This window comes from Aquarana catesbeiana, linkage group LG08 (genome assembly GCF_042186555.1).
Source record: "Aquarana catesbeiana isolate 2022-GZ linkage group LG08, ASM4218655v1, whole genome shotgun sequence".
Classification (NCBI taxonomy): domain Eukaryota; kingdom Metazoa; phylum Chordata; class Amphibia; order Anura; family Ranidae; genus Aquarana; species Aquarana catesbeiana.
In genome coordinates this window covers 50,753,814-50,780,074 of record NC_133331.1, presented here as the reverse complement: position 1 = coordinate 50,780,074, position 26,261 = coordinate 50,753,814, and the positions used below count along the sequence as shown (strand labels likewise).

General features: G+C 42.6%; 1 protein-coding gene across 1 annotated transcript in view; it reads left to right on the top strand.

The window, feature by feature from the left end:
• Positions 1 to 26,006, top strand: part of ATRNL1 (attractin like 1) — a 968,544-nt gene extending 942,538 nt beyond the window's left edge. Inside the window, exon 29 of the mRNA XM_073595827.1 lies at positions 23,629 to 26,006. Within this exon, the coding sequence (XP_073451928.1) occupies positions 23,629 to 23,753 (125 nt within the window). The 3' untranslated portion in view covers positions 23,754 to 26,006. The remainder of the gene's footprint in view (positions 1 to 23,628) is intronic.
• The last annotated feature ends 255 nt before the right edge of the window (positions 26,007 to 26,261 follow it).

Genomic DNA, 26,261 nt, shown 5'->3' with positions numbered 1-26,261 from the left:
ATAACGGTAAACAGGACAAATAGAGAGGGTGAATCTCCTTACCGGGGACACAGACAGCAATAAAAACTAACAGGGATTCTAATCCCCCTCCACTCTGTCCTAAACTAAACAGAAAGTTTTGCCTTTAGTTATACTTTGTCATTTCCTGTAGTTGAGATTTGTGTCTCTGTCTGCCAAGTACATGTGAAAGGATTCCAAAACTGACCTGCTGGGTGTGGCAATGCTTCCTCAGCCATGAAAAAAAAAAAAGTTATATTCACACAATTCTGCGGTGGATGTCACTGACATAAGATGCCACTGGCTATAGACACAGTCAGTAGACAGACCTCAGGGGAAATATTAGATGAGGGGAGCTGTGGTCAGTCACTGTCCCGCCCCCTCAGATACGCCGGCCCTGGAGGTGTCCACAGCCTACTCCATCCTGACCGCTGTATAGGCTTGAACACAGATATTAAGACATTGAATATTTTGTTTGTCGAGAAGAACTCTACACAGCTCAGCTATTGGCTTCCTTTTCATTAGGTGCCTTTTGTTGCGGTTGTTTACATATGACGCCCTACTGTGCCTTTGCGGTATTGTCTCTTCGCTGCAGGCAAAAGATTAGCAACAAGCAATTTGTATCGAGTGAATTGAAGTAATCAAAGTGACGATGACGCTTCTATAAACAGTATTTGTATTTCAAAGTTGTATCATTTCTGAAGTGATAATTGCATTATTTAAGAGATAATTATAGATACTAATATCTTTAACCCCTTCCCGACAGCCATATGCATGTGTGTGGCAACACAAAGGTGAGCCTTACACCCCATACACACGATTAGATTTCCTGCAGATTTTTGTCTTCCGAAATACCAAAACCACATAATATGAGGTCAAACCTTAAGAGTTTCAATTTGTATGCAATCAGGCAGGCCCTTGCACTACATGGTTTTGGTAAATCGAAAGACAAAAATCTGCAGAGAATAGTGTGTATGGGGTCTAAGTCTGTGTAGCTGCATATATGCACACAGTCAGCATTGCTGGCTAAGAGCATGCTCAGTTGTGCGCCTCCAGCACTGTGACACTATCTGGAAACCTGGCGTGCAGCCATCATCCAGTTGGGGTTTACATCCACTTTAATAGGTACACTAAAGCTCGATTCACATCTATGCATGTTGCTTTTGAACATTTCTGCAGTGCTTTTTGCGGTGCTTGCCATGTTTTTGGACACTCGTTTTTACAGCGATTTGCATTCTGCGATTTTTTTTTTTTACACTGTATATAGCTGGTTGCTAAGGAGGGGGCTGGGAAGCCAGCCGCCATGTCCTTAACAACAGATGAGTCGTCAGTTGTCAGCGGACTTCCCACTGAATGTAAAAAAAAAAAAAAAAATATCAAGAAAAAAAAACAGCCTGGGGTCCCCCCCAGGTCCATACCAGGCCCTTGGGTCTAGTATGGATTCGGAGGGGACCCCATGACAAAATGTTTTTTTTAAATGGTGTGGGGGTCCCCTCAAAATCCATGCCAGACCCTTCCGAGCATGCAGCCCAGAAGGTCAGGAAAGGGAGGAGACGAGCGAGCGCCCCCCCCCCCCCCCCCCCCCCCCCCCGAACCATACCAGGCCACCCACCCCAAAGCATGGGGACAAGGGCCTCTTCCCGACAACCCTTGCCCGGTGGTTGTCGGGGTTTGCGGGCGGGGGGCTTATCGGAATCTGGTAGCCCCCTTTAACAGGGGGGCCCCCAGATCCCAGCTCAGCTTCCCGCCCCCCTCCTTAGCAACCAGTTATATACAGTGTAAAAAAAAAAAATGAAAAAAAAAAAACGCAAATCGCTGCAAAAATTGCGGTACTTGTATTTTGGATGTGGGTCCATTGAATTCTATTACATGCAAAATGCTGCATTTTGCTGGAAAAAAGTCCCCGACCCTTTCCAAAAATGCAGAGGCACAAAAAGGCATTGATGTGAACATGTTCCATAGGAACCCATGTTAAAAAATTTCCCTGCATTTCTGCAAAATGCATCAAAAAACGCATTAGTGTGAATCAAGCCTAAGATGTATTTTATTTCTGTCTGCTAAGTTTGGTATATGCAACTTTGCCGAAACTTCATGTCGGTTTGCCCTCTGTGGAGGTTGTGTTACGCAAACGTTATCATAAGAATGTACATTGGGGTTTATTTAATAAGATCGTACATCCTTTGCAAAGTAATATAAGCAGCAGCTGCCAATCAAATTTCCCTGTTCTATGTTGTAGAGGATATGGAATAGTGACAGGTGATTGGCTGGTCTTCTGTACCCCGCATTCTGCTTTTGACCTCTTTTCCTATTGTTACACCAAGATTGCCAACCTCCAGCATAAGACATTGTATTGTCCTCCTGTACATCAGATTCTCCTTCTAGAAGATCATTTCACCGCTATTGTTCAATGGGAAAATGACGGCGTCACTGCTCAGGAAAATATGTGATTTGTGAGTCAGGCGGCTGACCTCATCTTCTCCATTATTATTTTGTCTGGAAAAATAATTCAGTATTGAAATATTGTCACGAGGACGTAGATCCTATGATTTAAAGGATCGCTCTACCCAAAAATGAGATTATAGTGTTTGGCGTTAGAACAGACTGTTAGGACTGGAGTTTTATCTCATGGGGACTTTGTCAATGAGATTTTTGCTCTGAAATCTCAGGTCTGCGCATCTGCTGTGCCCATTATGAGGGGTTCCCACAATCCCTGTGCTGAGCTCTCTGGTCTGCATGATGGCTGTGCCCATTTTGAGGGGTTCCCACCATCCCTGTGCTGAGCTCTCTGGTCTGCATGCTTGCTGTGCCAATTTTGAGGGGCTACCACCATTCCTACCACTTACATGGCCACCACCCCCTGGTCTTTAAAAGGTACAGCACTTGGCCATGGCCATAGCAGACCAACAACTGAGTATCCCATCCTGTTTACCTTGCTCATTGTAAATGGATTGACTTGCTTGCCATTTTATGGTTTTCTGGTACTCTGGCTGATAAATTACTTCCTAGTGGTGTGACTGCCCTACTGTGTTGGGCACAATGCTGTTGTATCTTCTTTTAAAATTTGGGGGAATTCTTCTTCTGCTCAGCTTATCTTCTCCCAAACAAATAATCCAGAAACACTCAGACACAGAGGGGATCTGAGGGCCAAGTATGGTGATACCACTTCGCCCAATCCTCAATTTAATCCAATTTATTGGAGAGGACATGGGGGTGATGGGGAGACCCCCCTCCCCACCCTCAATTTAATATAACACTATTAGAGGGGATATGAGGGACAAGTATAGGGACCCCCCCTTCCTCTGCTTATTTTATTCACCGTTGCACACAGTCAGCCTCCTGTACAGGATGGAGCAGCTGCTTGTGTGTAACTTTAATTTTCCGGTTGTTTATCGGTGGATAAAGAGATAAAAGTAATGATAATGATTATATTTATGGGAAATACACTTTTTAATCAGAGACTAATCGCCAGTTGTGACCGGGTCAACCAGATAATACCGGCTCATTGTTGGAGAAGAGTAGCAAAAAAATGAATTTTAATGTGAAGATTTGCATGAAAAAAATATATTTACTGGGATAAAAAAAAAAGACTCAATCGCCATCTCCAAATCTGATCTTATTTTACGTTAAAGGCCTATTCACAATTAGGCATTCCAATGCAGTTCGTTATAGTATGTGTTTATGTGCGTTGCGTTACAAGAGCCCATTCATTGAGAATGAGATGCCAACACAGCGGATGAAGAAACAAACATACATGACCCTTTGTTAATGTAGTGCACCACGACGCATGGCATATGTGTTGGGCTCTACTATACAGCATGTTGGAGTGTTATTCACATGATTGGCACCACAACCCATTTAATATAGAGCATGTGCATTGCCAGGCTTCATGGCAATACGCATTAACTAAGCCTTTTGGTGCACAATACCACAATGCACACATGTGAACGAGCGGTCATTGTTTTTCACTCATTAGCTGCCAACAGCCAATCTCACGTATTGGCAACAGAAGTTAAAAGCTCTTAAAATGTTAATAAACCCAGGAGCCTGTATTTACCATATCTGATCTTCCACAGTACACAGAACATGAAATGCAATTATTTTAGTAAATATAACCTGCTAAATACCTTTTATCATCAGCAGTGTATAGTGTATGTATTTCTATCCGTGTTAATTTTGACAGCAAATTTCGATTTAGTTTTAGTCTTAGGACCAAAATGGCATTTTAGTTTTAGTCCCATTTTAGTCATCGTATTTTAGTCGACTAAACGCAGGAGGCCTGGCTGGCCTGTAATGCACAATGCTGCTCTCACTCTCAGGTCTCTGGCAGTCGTCAGGGTGCGCTTGCTTGCTGGGAGCGGATTGCAGAAATAGGCGGAGCTCCATGAAAAAGTTAGTTCACGGGGTTAAATGTCCCTGCCTCACATTTTCGTCCCGTTTTCGTTCATTAACGAAAATGGATCTGATTTTCGGCATAGTTTTTGTCAGTGGACGAAAACGTGCTGTACTTTTCGTTTAGTTTTCGTCACTGTAAAAATGCCACTGACGAAATCTTTGGCGAAAACGTTTTTATGGGCGAAATTAACACTGCTTCTCTCAGTTCCTAGTAAATCTTGTAGGAGGAGTTTTCATTCTCCCCTGATCCTCTGTCTGGACAGTGCTGATTGGCCCTGTGCTGATCACATGCACTCTCTACACTCAGAAAAACTCTCTACACACCAAACTGAGCATGTGCAGCCCCTCCCCTGGCTCTGTAAATATCAGGTTATTTTTTGGAGACAGTGGAAGAGAAGAGGAGGATCAGAGAGACAGGATCAAACAACTTTTATACACAATGCAAAGAACTAACCCCTTGGTGAGTGAGTATAACAAGCATGCTTTACTGCATATACAGACTGATTTTACTGTTGTGGGTTTAGTAACACTTTAGGGGAAAATCAATTGGACAGGTTTAAGCACCTTGTGCAATCATTGTTGGATTAGCAGGAACTGCTGGTCGCTCATCTGATGCACCCCCCCTCGTTTGCTTAAAGCAGTCTTAAACGCAAAAACAAAATTGTATATAGTGCCGTTTACCAATCCTTAAATGTGGTGGCTGCATTGATTTTCTTTTTTTAGGCTTTTTTCCTTTATTTCCACCTGTTGATCTGGCCAGTAGCACGCTTCCTGTCTTAAGGCTGGTATACCCTGGCCGAATATTGGCCAGTATCAGACAGTTCAACAGAAACAGGCTGTATAGCAGCCTGACGGGCTCTTGTCGAATGAGCATGCTGGAGCATGCTGGCAGCCAATGGCTGATCAGTGTGTTCTGAACAGGGGACAGTCCTCTTGTCAGAACACAATAGCTCAGTGGGGGAGATCACTGTATCAACATCACTCAGTATGGCAACCTCTGTTTTTTTTTTTTTCGTTCAGCCCCACTCGGTTGAACGAAAAAAAAAAAATGATCGTGTGTACCAGGCTTAAGGTTATCTCCACTCCACTAAAGGAGCATCAGAGCCACCCTTGGACAGCAGCATTGTTATTCTGGGTAGTGCTAGATGCACTAGCAGATTTAGATGGACATGATTGACGAATTCAAGTGACGCTAAACTATATCCTTATTCTCCAAAAATGATCCATACAAATCCACTACTTAATGGGCCTGTAATGTAATTTTCTTATATAAATTGTGGCTTACTGTGTTTTCCTGCCACCTTGTAACATTCACCTTGAGCTCACAAACCTCTCCTTTGTCCCTTCACTTCCATTTGTTTGGACATAGTGCACATTATTACAACGAATGTGCACTACTTTTTCCATAGTCCATCTTGGGAATGAGCAAGACAGGGTGGCTACATTCTTACATACTGTGGGACAATGGAGAATGAGCGTAGCCACCCTCTAACAGGAAGATGGATCATAATAGGAATTTGGAGCAGGCTGAGAGCAATAGAAGGGACTTTTTTTTAGTTAAAGTGGAAGTAAAGTCTTATTTTTTTACTTGTACCTATAGGTAAGCCTATAATAAGGCTTACCTTTAGGTACTGTGAATATCTCCTAAACTTGCACAGTTTAGGAGATATTCAGAGTGCATGCAGCCATCATCGGCTTACCGTGCCGGACCTTCAGAGCCATAAACGGCGGCACTCACAGTGCCGGAGCCCCGCAAACCTGGAAGAAACACTGGGGAAGATGTCAGCTGTCTCAGCGGTGTGCGGGCGCCGCTGGAGGGCTTAGTTCTAAGGTACGTATTTCATAATGAGCTAGTATGTGATGCAAACTAGCTCATTATGCCTTTGTCTTACAGGGTTTTTTTTTTGGGGGGGGGGGGGTTCCCCAGGGCTTACAACCTCTTTAAGAATACATACTTGAATAGATTTTTGTTAAAAAACAAAAAATAAATTGGACAGATTGGAAAAAGGTTAAAAACCAGGTGTCTATAACTATTGGGGAGATTTCCCCTCATTCCCTGTATTGTCACCAAAACTGGAAATGAGAAAATCTCTCCAACATAGTTAACAGCGATACATTTTTTTAAAGCAGAATATGAGAAGCTGAGAACCTTTGTCAGATTTACTAACTTCCTCTGTGGTCACCAAGACAAGAAGAAAGGTTCAAATTTTTTCCTCAAAAGAGACAGTAAAAAAAAAAACATGACAGCCGTTAAAATTCTTTTCCCGGTTTAACCAAAATAAAATTACACCCGTCAAAAAAGATTTTTGGAACTGCAATATGTCTGAGCCGATGACCAACCAAACAAAAGTGGGAATTCTTCATCCCCTGTACTTCCAGGACTCTGGGCTTTATCTGGGAATTGCGCTACTTCCAATTTTCTTTTAGAATATTCTTTGACATTTCTTTCAATGGACTCACCATACTCATGAATAAATGATCATATAAGATTTATAATCATTTAAGATTATAGAAGATCTATATAGAATGGGCAGCATACTCAACCAAACAAAAAATAAAACTGAACAATGAATAATAAATACATATAAAAGGAGCCAAAAAGATCCAAAACCAAGAATTAATCAACTTCTCTTATTGTATATATCTTTCCCTGCCCATAAACACCATGTCTCCATCCAAAATGGACAGTGCCTCGCCATGTAAACTCTGGGGTGGGTAATGAGGAGCGCCTAGTAGAAAAGTCCAAATCACTTAAAGGTCTATTTAAAACGTTTAATGGTTACGAGGTTCAAATGCAGCCTTTGTGTTTATTTGATGCTCTTAACCAATAAATGTTTCAAATAGACCTTTAAGTGATTTGGACATTTTTACTAGGTGCTCCTCATTACCCACCGCAGAGTTTATCATTTACTGAGCACTGCTTTTGTTGCATTCCGAGAGGTGGTAGCCTAGAACCAGAACAAGGTCCTGGTGCACTATAGCTTCATCACGGGTTAGCTCCTTTGAAGCAAGACGTACTCCATTGTATATTTATTAAAGCCAAGTCTTCTATCAATACCTATCACACACTCACCAGTCACCATGTAAATTGACTTTCATAGCCAAGGAAGGTCAAAAAGCACTTCTTATTATACTCAATTTGAGATGTGCCATATTCCATAAAAATACAAGGAGAAAACACAGAACCTCCAACAATGGGATTTCATTCCCTTGACTGCTGTCTGAAGCCTGGCACAAACTACTAGTATTTTTTTTTGTTCAACCCAGCAGGGTTTTTCCTAGCAAAAAAACTGACAGCTCAGGAGGAGCGGCTGTACTAACTATCCATTGGCTGAGAACGCTGATTGGGAGCCAATCGGCAGACCTTTTTTTGGCCATGCCCCTGCTACAGAAGCCAACTAAACAGCCGGCTTCTGTTGCAATACACAAGAGCCGAATGTCAGTCGGTTTCTATTGAACTGGCCGATGTCGCCCGACATTCGGCCTGTGTGTACGGGGCTTAAAGCGGGAGTCCGGCGACCAATCTTTTTTTTTTTTTTTAGGTCATTGAGACACTTTGCTAACCCCAAAATAATACTCACAGTTTGGGTGTAATATTTCCACCTCTGTCTGTTTTCGTACTGAAGAATAACTTAAAAAATGTGATGCTGGCTGTTTCCATTTTGCTTGTGGGCATGTGAAGCCCACAAGCATTGATTTCCTGGATGCGGTGAATGCTGTTCATTCACAGCTTGTTCACGCACATGATCATTGTTCCCGCACTGAATCTTGGGAAGCCTGACACTAAGCTCCCAGGAGACAGTGCGGTGCCGTGGAAAGGCAATAAACACGCCTACTCCCATGGGAGGAGAGACAGGAAGTGCCACAATAAAGTACAATATAAAGGTAATTACAGCGATAAAAAAAAAATTTGTGTGGCATTTGAACATCTATGCAATTAACTGAAGGGGGTAAGATTAAGTTAAAAATTTGAGTGGAACCGCGCTTTAAATGATTTTTCCCTTACTCTGGAGAGATTTCCGTTCACTTTCTATTGTGTTTACAAGACAGGAAGTGAAACAGAATATCTCCAATGTATCTTAGATCACAAAACATTTTTTTTGCTTTGTTTGCTAAATAAAAAGAAAAAATCCAAAAATGTTGAAGGAAAAAAAATGTTTTTTTCATAGTTTCTTATAAAATTTTGCAGACAAATAATTTTTCTCCTTCACCGATGTGTACTGATGAGGCGACATTGGTGGCACTGATAGGTAGCACTGATTAGGAGACACAGATAGGCACTGATTGCCAGCACTGGTGGGCACAAATTTGCAGCACGGGTGGGACTGCACTGATAATCAGCACACTGCTATTCAGTCAAGATGTCCTTTTTAGAGAAGCCGGTTAGATCAGTATGAGGAAAGGAGTGTTGATAGCCGGCATCTGTTTACCTCCGTGATCAGCTGTGATTGGACACAGCTAATCACATGGTTAAAAGCCGCTGGTCATCTCTTTACCTGAATCTGTGATCAGCAGTGTCCAGAGGCAGGCGCGATCAAGGGACGCTGTCATATTACACTATTAGCTTCTAGGAGCAGAAAAATTGCTCATAACAGCTTCTAGGAGCTTAAACGCTAGTGTGCATGGAGCCTTAATATGCTTCTAGATACAGGAAATATTTCCACATTTTGCATACAGTTCCCTAGTTATCCTAAGGTAGAATGAAAGCCATTTTTAAAGTTTTAGATAGAACAGAGATAGGTTAGAAATCAGATCAGGTGTTTTTTTTTTTTTTCTTTGCGTCGTCTTTGTCTTATGGAGGAAACGACACTTCCTGTCTCAGAAACATAAGAAGTGAGAGAAAATCTCTCTAAAGTGATTGTTATCCCCTTTTAGACAGGTGTACTTTTTCTTTTATTTCCTGTTTCAGTGCCAACTGCAACATTTTGGATCCCTCATCATCATACCTAGGAACTTTTGTAAAACAGTAGGCCTTAGGCCTGAGAATGGGGGTGGGGTTATTCGCTGAAAAAGTATGCAATAGTTGAGGCATGTGCCAAAATAGTTACAATGGTTGTGGCATGCCACAGGGAATTAGAGTCTAATAGAGGTGCACATACAGTCCTCTGGGGCTACAAGTGGTAAAGGAAAAATTCCCCTGCATCCTTGTCAGTGGGGAAAAAGTGCTGCTGCCTCGGAGTCAGTGGTAGGAAAAAAATGCACCTGTGTTAGTCCAAGGGGGACTGCTCTGGAATCTGTTAGCAGAGTGGAGCCAAGAGACTGGGGGGCTCTTTGGCATGCATTGAACTAAGGGGCCCTGTGGTGCTCTAGGAAAGGGAGAGGAACTTGAGAGTTCTGATGGAGATGGAGTGGATATGGGACTCTTTGGGGTTTTGAGGGGAACTCTGGGGCTAAATTTCCATCCCCAACCTCTGTGTACTCAGAGTTCCTCAGTGCATCTACCACCTGCGAAGAAAGGCAGCTTCTCCTTCCCGTAATGGGTCATGTGATATGTCACATGACAAGGGCAGACAATTAGACAGACAGTTGACCCCTCACACTCTAGTGGGCATCTGTAGTGAGGCCTATTCTCAGCAAAGGCTCCCTCTCCCTTATCTCTTCCCTGCGAGCTCACAGTGGACTGCGATTGGAAGGAGGAAAGAGCAGAACCCTTCCTCCAGCAGCTGTTGTGGCCCCTGCTCGGTTGCTGCTGTCACGCCTGTATGCAGCAAGCAGCCGGAGAACAGAGACGGAGGGCCGGAGCTGAAGGGAAAAACTGGCATCCCTTGGGCAAATGCAAACTAGTTACAGGGTATGTGCATCATTTTATCCTGCTAACTAGAGTATGAACCTTCCTAGCAAAAAAATAGACAGCAATAAGAACCCAACAGTGGTCTCATGTTTCCTCGTTAAAAAAAAGTTATGACCAAAAAAGAAATTAAATGAAAAATGGGCAAAAACGTTCACTCCTGCCATTCGATTTTTCTGGCAACGCTCATTTTCATAGATCTTTCCTAGAAAAATGAATACTGGGCTGGATATTTCTTTAGGCGATTATCGAGGGTTATCTTCAGTTGGGCTTTGGAAGAGCTTTGGTCTCTTTATCTGCATTATCTGGTTGTCATTGATTATCAAACTATATACCTCAAGGGCATATCTTCATTTGTAGTCTACTTCTGATGATCTCAGTATGGGAGAATACAATGCTTCTTTATACTTGAAACACGTTCTGTGAAATAAAATGTTCAAAAACCAGAACTGTGGAGGACTTTGAACCAATAAGCTGAGATGGGGCCTCACCCTGAGGTTCAGGCTGGGCCCAGTGTCCTTCTGGCCCCTCTTCTCGATGGGCTGTTTAACACAGGAGCAATCTAAAAAAGCGTGGGATGGTCGGAAGAGGAAGGTTATCTGTGTTTGCAGCTGGAAGGGAAAATTGTGCAATTCGTTATCGAGGCCGGGAAGTATCAAGGGTTACACCATTAATTTACTTCCAAGATGTGGCACGATCCAGAGAGAAATCACAGTTCCATTTTGGGGTCAGGAAGGTATTCATTCCAGATATAGAATTACCACCTGATCCCCGGGGTGAATTATTTTTCTGCTTTTCTCCAGATGTGGCAGAAGGTCACGAGCGTCGGGCGCACATCTTTGTGCCTCTTCCCCGCCGCATCCGACTTTTCTTACCTTCATTTTTCTTTCTCCGGATATAAAAATAAGCGGAATAAAAACTCAGCACGTCTGCTGCATGTGGCTTTTCATTTTCAAAGTAATCAGCAGAGAAATTGCTTTGTGTTTCATAAATGGATGGCGAGTCTCCTCTGAGCGCAGCGCCGTTATTTGATCCAGCCCCTGGTGGCGAGAGGGACCAATTAATCAATGGCAATTTTATCATCTTCTGCTGCTTAATTAGTCTTACGTTTTTTATAACTCGGCGATCGGGTTACATAAGGGACTGAGAGCAGATTTTTTTTAGCTCATGTGAAACTTGAGATGGTGTGCGTCAGCCTCGGAACCGGATCACATCTCGGCCTCTGAGGCCCAAGTAGCCCCCCCAACCTGTCATGATTTATGGGACACAAATGGAAGTGGATGTCAAGGGGTGACCATAGATTTCAGCACTAATTAGAAGAAATCAGTCACATTGCTAGTAGTTGAGTGGTTAGCATTGCTGCCCTGAAGCCCTTGGACTGCTCTTTTCATTACATATCATTGCCTGAAATACCCTGCACTGCCCTCCACCTATCAGGCCCCGGAATCCATAATTCCCCTATTATACTGTAAATTGCTGCTCTGCATATAGCCAAATATGAGAAAATCTTTTTCTGTTGAAAATGTGTCTGCTAAAATTTCGGCTTTGAAACTTCCACAGCAAAAAAGGAACAGACGCTGCGACTCCTAACATGACAATGTTGTCTTGTCTCACCTGAAAACTTGACAAAGGGCAGAGATATACATACACTGATGTGGTAGTGATCCCTACACTCATAAACCAGAACAAAAAAAAAGTACTGTTGCACCTTTGGAGCAGAGGCATTGCAAGAAACCATGAAGGGCGCTTCTGACTGCCGGGGCCCTTTCTGTCGTTTCCCAGGGTCCTTTGCTACCATTGCAGGGCCGTTTATAAGCCCCTGTTCACATTGCAACACAGAGTCTCAATGACAAGTCAAAATGCCTTCATTTCCATGGGCCTTAATCATTGCCCCCCTTGAGGCCCCCCCACATTGGCAAAACACCAGGGCCCAGTCGCAAGTGTGACCTTTGCAACCTTGGTAGTTCCTCCACTGCTCTGGAGTATTTAATATCAAATCACTTGAAAGGAATGTTGGTTCCAATAAAATAGCAATGGCTTACTCCCCGCACACAAAAGCCAAATGCCAGGAGACAACGGCCGGTTCAAAAAAAAATGACCGACATTCGGCCTGTGTGTATAAAAACTGGCCGAGCATGCTGGAAAACCAGAAGCCGATCAGCGTTCTCAGCCAATGGCTGGGAAAGCTGACTGGAGCTTTCTGGTGGGGGGCTGTTAGTACAGCGACGTCGACTGAAGCTGTCAGTTTTTTTCCCTTTCTTTTAATTACCATATATATTCGAGTATAAGCCGACTTTTTCAGCACATTTTTTATGCTGAAAAAGCCCCCTTTGGCTTATACTCGAGTGAGGTTTTCCTGCTGTGTCATGCAGTCTTAACTGTTCAGCGGCCGTCCACTGTAACAAAGCCCCGCCTCCTCCTTGTCCGTGATGGACGGAACACTGAACACTGATACAATGTTGGGAAACGGAATCAGTGTTCTGTCTATCACAGACGAGGAGGCGGCGGGGCTTTGTTATAGTGGACGGCCCCCGAACTAAGACTGCAGTTATATGTCACATTGGGAGACACCCGCTGTTTGTAATCAAAGTTACAAGTGGGCACAGTGAGGCTGCAAATGGGCATTGTTTACCAGTAGCTGCTGCATTTCTCACCCTAGGCTTATACTCAAGTCAATAATTGTTCCCAGTTTTTTGTGGTAAAATTAGGTGCCTCGGCTTATATTCGGATCGGCTTATACTTGAGTATATATATGGTACTATTAGTGTGTACCAGGCTTTACTTTATTCTTTTCTAATCCTCTAAGTTCCCTGATGACCTGCTTTCAGGTAGATAGATATGATAAATAAAATGATTATTATATTATGCTTTACTAACAATTAACCCTTTTGTTACCATAGCCATTTTGGGGGGGGGGGGGGGGGAGTTTTGTGCACACCTAAAATCAGGCCTGAAGATTACTTAAAACCCACAAAACATGATATATTCTCTGAAAATAAAGATCATGGAGGAAAAAAAATTTTGGCAGTTCAGTTCCAGTTTTTTTTTTTTTTTTATGTCACACGAAAAAAATACAAATGCTTTGGTAAAAAAAGATTGCACCGAGTAAATAGATTCCCAACATGTCAATCCTTAAAATTATGTGTGCCCCTGAACTGCCAACAAACTTTGGTACCCTAAATTTTTCAAAGGCAAAGCCCCTAAAGGTCATCAGAGTTTAATGGTCCTAGAATTTTTGCTCTCACTCCGGTGTGCACAGCGATATGCAGTGTGTAGCGCAATCAATGTTTTCATAAGGGCCCCTGACATGTGTATGTTTACATTTGTATGTGGGTGTGGCTCAAAATATTTTTTGGGTAAATGGTGGGTTTAAGTGCTTGAGTATATATTTTTTTTTCCACTAAACATTTTTTTCTATCACATAGAGGACCAAAAGTACCCCCTATGTGATACTATCTTTAATGGGAGGGAGGAAAACGTACCAGGTTACATGGAAGCGATTAGGAGCCCTATGGCTTTCATCTGACAGCCATGATGATACACCTTTGCACATGTGTGGGTGTGACGTCATCACGGCCCAGCCAAACAGATCAAACTGGGAAAGGTGGATCTGCCTGTGACAGCTCAGTGCTTGAAGGGTATCCTTTGACAGGTAAGTCTGCCATAATGTCCTAATACTAGCACATTATGGCAAACAGCTCCTGGGCATCCATTAAATAGATAAAAAAAAAGAAGGCAGCATTTAATTCCGCTTTAAAAGCTCTTTGACCGAGGGGTCAGATTCTTCAAAAAGCTGCCATGTCTAAGGATCTCCACGTGCATCATTCTCTGTTAATCTTTACTTTGTAACTATTCTTTTCTAACCTTGCAGGCCTCAATCACATTTGACAATTTGGAATTGCGGGCAGAATTGCTGTGATTCCAAATCCTGTGGCGATCACAGCAAAAATGCACAATGCGCATTTGGGTGCCATTCATACTAAATGGCATCCCAAATGCAATGCGATTTTGCTGCGTTTGTCACATGACAGAATCGCGTTGCGATCGTAGCAAAACATGCCTTTAAAAATTGCGTGAAGCTTGTTGCTGAAGTAGGAGCAGGAGCTCCTTTTTGGCGACAAATGCGCATAGGGAATGGTGTGTACAGATCACAAGCAGGAACATGAGTGTGAATGGGCTTTAAACCTTCATCATGAGCAGAGGTTGTTTTCCTTAGCAGATTAATTGCTCAATCAGAGGAGTAACTAGAACCTTTGGGGCCCCGCTGCAAGAAACCATACAGGGCCCCCCTGTCCCCTGGTCGGGGATTTTCCCTCTGAGCCTGGTGGCGTAACACCAGGGCCCACTGCAACCTTTGTGACCCTGGTAGTTCCACCACTGATGTCAGAAGTTTTTTTTATTTTTCTTACCATTCTATTTTATTTTTAACAATATTATTTTATTAACATTTTTTAGGACACCCCGTTGGGGGGTTTTAGTGAAATATCAGGGGTCTAAACAGACCTCTGATGTTCCACATTTGAGACAGAGAAAAGAGATGTAGGACACAGTTCTCAATCTCCATCTCTGCAGCCCCAGCTACACAGAATGAATGGACAGGAAAAGCTCTCTACAGAACTTCTTGCTGATTCATAAACTGAAGCATAGTAAACAGTTTACTAAGACTCAGTTATGAATGTACAGAGTCAGTGATCAGTACAAATCACTAACTCTTCATTCAGACAAGGAAGTGGCTGGTAAATAATACATTTACCGGCCCCTTCCCCACTCTCCATCCTGACAGAATCCCCCACAGTAGTCAGCAGGAGAGGGGAGGGGCAACCCAGAAGTGCTGCAGGGGGCCGGGACAGAGCACAGGGGCCCTGTGAAAGCACGTGGAGAAAGAGAGAGCACAGGAGCCCAGAGAGGGCCACAAGGCATTTAGTAGCTGCAGAAGGAAGATTGGGGGGGGGGGTGTATCGGTTCCTGTACATGCTGCCACCCCTTCTATCAAGGTGTACAGGGTGGGTCTCACAGGGCCGGGTCACAATTGTGACCCCTGCGACCCCTGTAACTACACCCCTGAGTACAATCAGTATTATATTTGCATATCCATGAATGAAAATGTTTACTTGTCTGTATATTTAATGTATAGATGTGAAGCTGGTAGCACAGAATGGCAGTTTTTTTTTTCTTTCAGCTAGGACTGTCTCACTTCATGGCTGCTGTAATAAAAAAAATATATAGAATTATTTATGAATTTATTATTAAATTAATTATATAGCACCTTAAATTTACGTAGAACTTCACATATATATATTGCACATTTACATCATTCCTTGCCCTCAATGAGCTTACAGTTTAAGGTCCCCAACACATACACATACCAGGGCCAAAGAATCCAATTAACCTACAAGCATGGCTTTGGAGAGGAAACCGGAGTACCCGGAGGAAACCCACACAGGCACAGGGAGAACATGCACCCTCCAGGCAGGTAGTGCCATGGTTGGGATCCGAACCAACCACCCCAGTGCTGCTAGGTAGAAGCACTAACCACTTAGCCACTGTGCTGCCCAAATTAAAAGTATAATTAAGAATATAATTAAAAAAAAGACCCTTGCTTCACTGAGTGACATGAGATCCGTCAATCTGCTACTAGTGAGAGTTAGCGCAAGTTCACCTTTTCAGAAAAAACGAACAGATGAACTAACACCCTACACCCCCCACCCAGTCCTGCTCCCTGCTGTACTTACCTCTGTGGGTGATGAGCTGTCAGTGCCAACACAGCTGGGGTAGTGGTCTGGGGATTCGAAATACCGGCTCTTCTTTGTGCAGCGCTTCCAGGACAGATCAGAGCGATTGTGATTGGCCGGTGTCGGCACAGAGCATTGCTCTGATCCATCCCAGAATCACTGCAGAAAGATGAGGGAGAACAGCAGGGAATTCTAATCCTTCATAAGGAATACATTCCTTGTGTAATGTATGTACAACTGAGCAGTGTCATCATCCTAGAAAAGGACTACAGAACACCTTCACCTCTTTGCATTTCCATAACAGAGGGGAGGGGTTCTGTAGTCCTCGAAAATGACAGCAAACAGTATAACTGATAACAGTCGGCACAGGAAGCCTATGTATTTCTGGCAGGACTAGCAGTTTTGGTTTTTTTTGTGCTTACTGAACAGATATAAAAAAACACTTGCAATGATATATTTACCAGACTAAGTGGACGTTACATACAATACAATGTATTCTTTTCTGTCTTTTCGTTGAGCTTGATGGACATTTCTCTTTTTTCAATCTAACTATGCAAGTGCAACAAAAAGCAGCAAGGGAAAAAAAAATAAAAATTAGGGGGGGCAAATAGCCATAAATATCCACTTGAAGACCAGGCTCTTTCTGGCACTTTTTGTTTACAAGTTTAAATCCCTATTTTTTGCTAAAAAAATTACTAAGAGCCCCCCAAGCAGAGACCTTAGAGAATAAAATGGTGATTGTTGTGCAATTTTTTACGTCACATGGTATTTGGGCAGCAGTTTTTTCAAACCATTTTTTGCCAAAAAAAAAAACATTTTAACCACTTGCCGACCAGCTCCTGTACATATATGGTGACAGCATGGCTCTCCTGCACAAATCAGCGTATAAGTACGACGGCTCCTTTAAGAGCCATACCAGGCGCGCACGCCGGGGGACACGATGCACCTGACTGGCGGGCGAGATCGTCACTGGCCACCCGCGATCACGGGCACGAGAGCCAGATCAGGGATTTGTGTGTGTAAACGCACAAATACCTGTTCTGACAGGGGAGGAGAGACAGATCGTCTGTTCCTACTAAGTAGGAACTACCTCTAGTTAGTCTCATCCCCTCAGTTGGGAACACATTTAACCCCTTGATCGCCCCCTAGTGTAAACCCCTTCTCTACCAGTGACATTTACACAGTAATCAGTGTATTTTTATAGCATTGATCACTGTATAAATGTCAGTGGTGTCAAAAGTGTCCAATCTGTCCGCCGCAATGTTGCAGTCCCGATAAAAATCACTGATCGCCGCCATTACTAGTAAAAAAAAAAAATATGTAATAATAAAAATGCCATAAATGTATTCCCTATTTTGTAGATTCTATAACTTTTGCGCAAACCAATTAATATATGGTTATTTCGATTTTGTTTGCGAAAAATATGTAGAAGAATGTATATCGGCCTAAACCGATGAAGAAATTTGTTTTTAAAAAAAAATTGGGGGGGGGGGGGATATTTATTATAGCAAAAAGTAAAAAATATTGTTTTTTTTCTAAATTGTCTGTCTTTTTTTGTTTACAGCGCAAAAAATAAAAACCGCAGAGGTGATCAAACATCGCACGACCGCACAATTGTTAAAGCGACGCAGTGCCGTATCACAAAAAATGGCCCGGTCAGGAAGGGGGTAAATCCTTCCGAGGCTAAAGTGGTTTATGAATTTTACTGGAAAAAAACAATATATAACCAAATGTTTTGGTAAAATATAAAAGATGATGTTACGCCAAGTAAATAGATACCAAACATGTCATGCTCTAAAATTGCGGACACTTGTGGAATGACGACAAACTACGATACTTAAAAATCTCCATAGGCGGTGCTTTAATTTTTTTTTTTACAGCTTACTTGTTTAAAGTTACAGAGGAAGTCTAATGCTAGAATTATTGCTCTCGTTCTAACAATCGCAGCGATACCTCACATGTGTAGTGCAAACACCGTTTACATATGCGTGCATGATTTATGTATGCGTTCGCTTCTGCATGCTAGAACGAAGGGATGGAGGCACTTTCAATTTTTTTTATATATATAATTTTTTTACACTGCCCCTTAATATTTTTTTTTTCCACTTTTATTCCTATTACAAGGAATGTAAATATCACTTGTAATAGAAATAAGGGATGACAGGTCCTCTTTATGGAGAGATTTGGGGTCAATAGGAGGGGAGGGGGATGACTCTCGCTGCTTCTGAAAGTGATCCAGTGGCTAATTAGCCCCTCAGACTGCTTTCATGAGAAAGCCAATCGCCGGCTGGAAAAAAAGAAATACCAGGGTTATGGCTGCTAGCTTCATCCATAACCCCGACAAGCCACTTGCAGACCGCAATGAATATATTATTATTATTATACAGGATTTATATAGCGCCAACAGTTTTCACAGTCCTTTACAACATGATGGCAGACATTACAGTTACAATACAATTCAATACAGGAGGAATCAGAGGGCCCTGCTTGTTAGAGCTTACAATCTAGGATATATACACGTATTGTGGTCGGCGAGTGGATATAAGAAAGTCCAGAGCTTGGTACATACACAGTATAGGTTGGGAATAATGAAGGGTGAAATAAAGCCGCGGTCTTATATTTCTTGGAATGAAATAGCACAGGATAGACAGAAGGGCGATGTTTGTCAGCAGAGTTTCGGCGTGCGGCGTACGTCTTGCGAATGGGGTTATATATCTGGCTGCGTCCACGAAATGATAGAAATAAATGAATTTTTGAACAGGATATTGCATTTGTCACTTTTCAATCAGAATGCCATGACAGGGTGATTTAAGACGCTCGCTCCATCTGATCTGTTCCCGGGACCGCTCCTATATTACTTCTGTGTGGATGGAGATCGATTCATCTCCTCCGAGTCTGACAGTGTGCTGCCTTTGTAATCCACACACATTTTAATTAGGGAAATAATTAGGGCATGAATGTATCGCCTAATTGCCTCCGTTTATTTCAAACAATGAAAGTGAATTCCCTGACCATGCGAGGGTTGCTTTTCATGTCCTGGCCCTGGTTTGATGTCTGGGGCCATTTTTATTAGGTGATCAGAAGGGTTTCTTTTTTACTCGTTTGGAAAACGTAAGAAAGGCGACCCTCTAATCGCTCGGTCAACCTTTCTACCCATCGTACCTCTTCTGAGATACCATTCACACCAGGCCATTTTAAATCGTGGGCGCAATTGCAGCGTTTCTGCCCGTTATAAATCACATGGCAATCAATGCAAAACACCCAACGCATTCTAAATGGCACCCCAAACACGGTGCAATTTTGCCACGAGACAGACCCGCGCTGCGATGGCTGCAAAACGGGACTTTAAAAAAAAAATTGCTTGAAGCTAGTCAACTAAAAAAGTAGTGGGAGCTTCCTTTGGATGACAAGCGTGCATAGGGCAGACCATTCACTTCAATGCGTGACACGCAGAATCTCGTGAAAATCGTTCACGCAATCTTGAGCGGGAACGCATGTTCCCTCTATGCAAGGTGTGAACGGGGCCTGAGAGAGAAGTATTGTGAGGTCTACAATGAAGTATTTTGTTACTTTTTTTTAATTTACTCACAGGGAGTACTGGGGTAAAAAATTAAAAAAAACTTTAGAAATGCTTTTTTTTTTTATTGGATGAAGCGTCCAGAATTTTTTTTTAATTTTTTTTTTTAGACCTCACACTGGTCAGGAATTGTTCACATCTGCACCTATTACAGAATCCGGGGCTCAGGATATTTTATCATTGCCTTTTTTTATTTAGATTGTAAGCTTTCATGAGCAGGACTCTCCTAACCCTCTTGTATTGCAACCATACTGGCACTATGTATGATAGTACAAAGGAACCTCGGATTACGAGCATAATCCAAAGTACTTGCATATCAAAGCGAGTTTTCCCATTGAAGTCAATGGAAACGTAAATAATTTGTTCCGCATTGACTTTAATGGGATGCAATACCGCATGCGGCCAGAGGCGGAGGGGGCCGGAGAGCCTCAGAAACAGCCGAAAAGGCCCGCGCATTTCCGAACGCCGGCGATCTGTGCTGTTCGGCTCCGACGCCCCCCCACCTCAGGCCAAAAGCGGTACTGCACACCGCTTTTGGCCTGAATCCTGCTCGTTTTGCGAGACAACACTCGCAAACCGAGTTAGGATTTTTAGAAATTACTCGTTTTGCGGAACGCTCGTTAACCACGTTACTCGCAAACCGAGGTTCCACTGTAATAATATTTACTAACTGGGGGAAAAATAATTTAGAATTCATTCTGAAACATGTGTGAGCGCTTAAAAGGTTAGCTCACCTTTACCGAAAAAACTGCCTATGCAGGTATGAAAGGAAGTCATCCATTGTTTACAGTTGTCATGTGATCTGCTGTGATTGGTCACAGCGATCACCTGATACTGACAGCGGGCCGCTATCATGATCAGTCATTGGCTGTGTCTACTGTTGTTATGCAGACCCCCCCTGGTGTTGTGTCTATAAAGAGATTTTGTACAGCGGTTTCTTTTAACCACTTCCCATTGTTAGGCCATTCATAAACAGCCTGAGGTTGAAGTGGTTATACCGGAATCATGGTTGAGGCTACAAACCGGTATAGTTTTTTTTCAGCCAGCGATTCCCTACAATGAAAAAAAGCGATTGGTTTGGGTATGGAGCTACTAGATTGCTTTTACAGGAGGTGAAAGGGGCGCCACCGCTTTTACTGGTCTGCACCGATCGGGGAGCCCGGTAAGGATGCAACCGGCAGTATCTGCTTCCTGGGAGACATTGAGTGGAACAGATGTTGTTCCTCCCACTATGTGACATCAGAAACCGGAAGCAACAAGGATTTTGACACTTCTGGTTTCAGACTATTGCGATTTTGCATGTCAGGAGATTGTGACCAGCTCTCTATGGATCCAGGATGGCTGCGGAGTGAATTGCACAGGAATCCTGTGCGTCTTCTGGTCCGTTTCAGGTCCGAATTCAGCCAAAAATTTGGACCGAAATTGAACCTGAAACAGTGAACAGGGACAAACAGAACCCCTGCTGTGAGCCGCTCCACCTGGCAGTCTGGACCCTGCCTTAGTCTCATGTAAACAAGCCATTAACCGGCTTGTGAAAGCATCTGATCAAACAGATCTTGGTTTGTTTAGATGCTTTGGAGGCCAGAAAAAGATGACCTGCCATGTCCCGTGTGGTAGCAATAAAGTTGATTCAGAATTTATTTATAAGATATAAAATAATATTAAATTAAATAATAAATAATAAATTTGAAAAAAGTTTTTTAAGTGCCCCCTCCCCCATGCTCACGCGCAAATGCAAATGCACACCTAGGTACTGCTTGCACATGTAAATGGTGATTGCACCACAGATGTGAGGCATTGCTGCGAATATCAAAGCAGGAGAATCAGACCTAGAGATCTACCTGAGCAACATGGAAGAGCGCAAAGATCACTGAGCTACAGCGTCCTTTTTTATTTATATAATTTTTTTTTTAATTAACTAGCAAGGCCCCAATAAAAAGGATGGCATGAAGAAAACTGTAAAAAAAAAAAAAAAAAAAAAAAACTGTATATACTTACCTATTTTCAGCCTGCCTGGTCATGTGATCTTGTGTCAGCCAACAGCGGCTGCAGGGGAGAAAGCGCTTGACAACGGCTGATAAAGCCTGGAGCGGCGATGTCACCTAAAGGTTCCCATGTCACAGTCGAGGTTGGTATTCCCTCCCCCCCTGCGTATGCTGCTGGATCACACAGGTGAAATAACGTGACCATATTGGAGCAGTCTGAACATAGGTTAGTCAGCATAGGGGTAAGGGGGCAGTTTTTAGGGCTAGTGCAAGCTGGAATTGTACTTTCAAACTACCCTCCCTATTGGTGGCTTGTGGCAGTGTTAAAGTGAAGCTCCACCCAAAAGGGGAAACTACCCTTGTTTGCACCCTCCACTGCCACATTTGGCACTTTTTGGGGGGAGGGGGGAACTGGATATCTGGCTTTGGCAGGTACCAGCTACCACTTCCAGCTCTGATCTCCATGGTGATCTCAGGAGTTCGCCGCCCCCCCCCCCCCCCCCCCCCCATCCCCCACAGTCTTCTGGGACACATCTCGGTTCCCAGAAGATTATGGGACCATTCATAAGACACAGTGCGGCTTGCACATGCGCAGTAGGAAACAGGCTGTGAGGCCGCAGGGCTTTACTTCTTGTTTCCCTTACTAAAGATGCCTGTGCCTGCACCTGAAGCCGATTGAAGAATCTGATCAGGTGGGGACATCGCTGCATCCCTGGACAGGTAAGAGTCCTTAAATTAAGACTCGATTTACACTGGATGCCCATGTGGCTTACAGTAGGGGTCCTGTGCGTCCTGGTTCACCATTTTGGTCCGATTTCAGCCCAAATTTTGGGCTGAATTCGGACTTGAAACGGACCAAAAGATGCACAGGGCTCCTGTGCAAATTCGCATCAGAGATATGTGAACCGGCTCCATAGAGAGCCAGTCCCATTCTCCTGCTATTGTGAATTGGATTGCAGGATATCGCATCCAATTCGCAATAGTGTGAACCCAGCCTAAAAGTCATATTTATGTTTTTGGGGGGGAGCCTGGAGCGCCTCTTTAATTAACCCTTTCATGCTTTAGCATAAAGGGGTACATTTACACTGGTGCCACTAAAAAAGGTTTTTAACTGCCACTGGTCACTAATGCATCAGTGACAACACCTTAACCCCTTCATGCTGCACATTACCAACCTCATTTTCAATTAACGCCTTCACTGCCACTGTAATACAACTCTGCAATGTCAAATATAAATCTGTCAGCCAGCGCCTGCTGCCTTTATTGCTTACTTGCATTCATTCTCCCTCGTGGTACCAGCACCACTCTCTGTTCTTCTCCCACCCTCTAAAGGACAGCAAGGTAGAGGCCAGGACTAGAAATCTTCTGTCGGGTGGAGATCACTCCGCATGACAGAAGTGTATGTATTCTTCGGCACTAGGAGCACACTCAGCATCGTGCTGTATCAAATCTGAGCTTCACATGCAGATTGCACAGGTGGCAGGAGCTGGCGGGCATGTTGGGTCGTGGTCTACCAGTCAGATAGCCGCAATTGACAGGTAGCCAGCAATCGATGGGTTGCCGACCCCGCGTGTAAAGGCTTTTAAGGTGTCACCTATAGAGATTTTTAGGTAACCTAGTTTGGTGCCGTTGCACAGGCATAAACAAATTTAAAGCGTGGCATGTTAGATATATATACTCAGTGTAACATCATCTTGTAGATCTTACTAAACAATTGGGCACCATGTTGTGTTTTTTTGTGCATTAAAATTCATGCATGCATTCGTGCATGTTTTCCAAAACAATTTGAGTTTGAAAAACCTCTGCACAAATATTGTGTGACATAAAAATATGCAACACCCACTATTTTATTCTCTAGGGCCTCTGCTTAAAAAAAAATATATATATATATTTATTATGTTTGAGGGTTCTAGTTTTTTATCAAAAAAAATGCTGATTTTTACATGTAGGAGAGGAATGTCAGAATTGACCTGGATTGGAACTGGTTAAAATGTATCTAAATCTAAAGTAGAGAATGGTCAATTTTTGGGGTGTTCTTTTTTTTTTTTTTTGCTGTGTCTCATTGAGGACATTTGATGAACTCTTGAGGATTTGCTTATATTTGTTGCTGATATTTTATACAATATACTTTTATATATATTTTTTTCCTCCTTCCAGGTCTGGCAATCGCTAGCGCATTGATAGACATATCCCAGCAGAAGTCATTGGACTGTAAGGATAAAAGTTCATGTGTGCGAAATCGGAAGCCACACCCGCCGACCAGACAGGGGACTTGTGTCTGAAAGTGTCCAAAAGGAAAACAAAAAAACCACAGCTGGATTTTGACAGTCGATTTTCTTTTTTTATTTTGTTGTTGTTCTCTTTAACTAAAAAACGGCCTCCAACCGAAAGGTCCGCTGCCACCGGCCGTCTCATCTCCTCTGACATGGGTCCACCAAGCTCTCGCCATCAGGACCTTCCAGGAGCTGCAGGGAGGACATCCATGCAGGAGGCCGCTGTGTGTGTGTCCCCGAGAGGAGGAAATTCTGGCGTTGGGCCATCTTGGAATGTCTCGAGAGAGACGAGGAACGTTCAGATAAAAAGGACAAATAATAATTCTGTGTAAATATATTGTGAACGTCCACAGAGGGTGGAATGTGAGTTTGCAGCATGTCCGTAGCCAGTAACGAGGAGAGGGTAGATAATAAAAGGGGTACTTGAACAACATAAGCACTATCTAGGCTTTTTAAATTATTGTCAAAAAGGGACAGCAGAGCAGTCAATGTACATAATTCTACCACCGGCCCGGCTCAAAATACACAGACCAGGAGACGGGCAACCACGAGCCCTGCGTTCACTTTATCCATATGCTTCCCGGTACGGATTAGAGGACACCTGACACTAGGGAATTACCACTTTTTCTTTATAAGGAGATTTTTGGGGGGGGGGGGCTTACTGCAAAATACAGTAATATTTCAGGAATCGTGCACTATTTTATCATCCATTCCCCAATCTAGAATAACCAGCGGTACTGTTAAAAAAGAAAAACAAAAAAGTCCACCACCACTTACAAGAAGGAGTCCCATGATTCTTCTAGTTTTTTTTTTTTTTTCTGTTAGAAATACTTTATTTTCTTGTTAGTTTAATTTTTTTGTTTTTTAAGCCAGGAATTACATGCTTTTTAAATAATGTAATTCCTAGCCCAGAATATCTAGTGGTATCATTAATGGTTTTGCTTTTGCCATTTTTTTTGTGGGTAGATTTTTTTTTTTTTTTTTTTTTTTGTGGATCGAGTCCTAGAGAACAGCCAACAGTACAAGTGGCAATTGTCGTTTCTTTTTTACATTTTTTTTTTTTTTAAACAGAAGTTGATGTCAGAAACTGTGTGCTTTTCATTTATTTGCTGCCCAGAATAACCAGTGGTATCATTAAAAAAAAAAAAAAGAAAACACTACCCAGCAAGGAGCCCCACATTTTTTTCTGGTTTTGCTTTTGGCTTTTTTTTTTTTTTCCTGTGGGTAGGTTAAAAAAATAAATAAATAAAAAGGTTCCAGTTCTAGATTAGAGAACACTCAACAGTTACAAGAGGGAATTGCCTTTTTTTTTCTCCATTTTTCTATTGCTCACCACCGTAATCATCCAGGTCGGAAATCCTGCTGTTTTATTATTCTGCTTCCCAATTCAAACTATCTAGTGGTACCGTTCAAAAACCTATCCATCACTTACAACAAGCAGCTGCACGTTTATCTCCTTTTTTTTTTTTCCTGTTATTACAAAATATTTAACTTTTTTTTTTTTTTTTTTTTTTTTATGGTTAGATTTTTTTCGTTAATGGGTTAGTGCAATAAACAGCCTTTAAATTTGTTAAAAGACAAGCCCGAGTTTTTTTTATGGCGATTTTTATCTTTATAACGCTTTATTTACATAACCCGGTTTCCCGGTACTGCTAATCTCTTAAAAGGCAGGCGAAGCCGCTGTTTACGTACAAAGATGTTTGCTGGTTGATGTCAGGACGCAAAGCGATTGATGTAATGGATTGTTATTCTTAGAGACACCTGTTATGACGGGCCGTTGTACCAAGCCGGTGACAGACACCACGCACACGAAACATGCTCCTTTATATTGACACAAAATATCACGGGTGACCAGCGACATTGTTTATACATGCTGCAGTTGCGGTAGCACCGAGGCAATCAATGCGACAAGGACCTTTTGTATCATAGAGGGGTATAGTAAATATCACAGACATACTGAAGCAGAAATGAAAAATGATGTTTTGCGATCCAGATGTCCCATTTTCCCATCTCTCTCCTGCGAGGGGGGGGGTTATTTTTTACTGTTTACAATGGACTTTGTAGGTAATGCATGCCGTTCTGGTGCAATGGAATATATATTCCTCTTCTGTTTTGTTTTTTTTATTATTTCTTTATGTGTTTCATTTTGTAATTCTGTTCCTATGGGAAGATTCAGCTTTTTGTTTTTTGCTGAAAATGTATAATATTATATATAGAACAAGATGTACAGTTTGTAACTACATCATATAAATGGGGGGGGGGGGGGGGGGGGGGGGGGACTCTCGCCGTTGCATTCGGTTGGGAAATGCGACAGTATTTCACTTATTAAAAAAAAAAAAAAAATGTGTTTTTATGGCGATACATATGCAACTTCCTGATGTCAGGCTGGAGGGCGCTCCACTTTTTATTGAGACAAAGCTGAAAATTCTTTTTTGGTATTTGGAGTCCTTTTCTTGATCACACTGGAATTAAACGACAGTTGTGCGGTTTTGTCAAATGTCTGAATGACGCACGGGG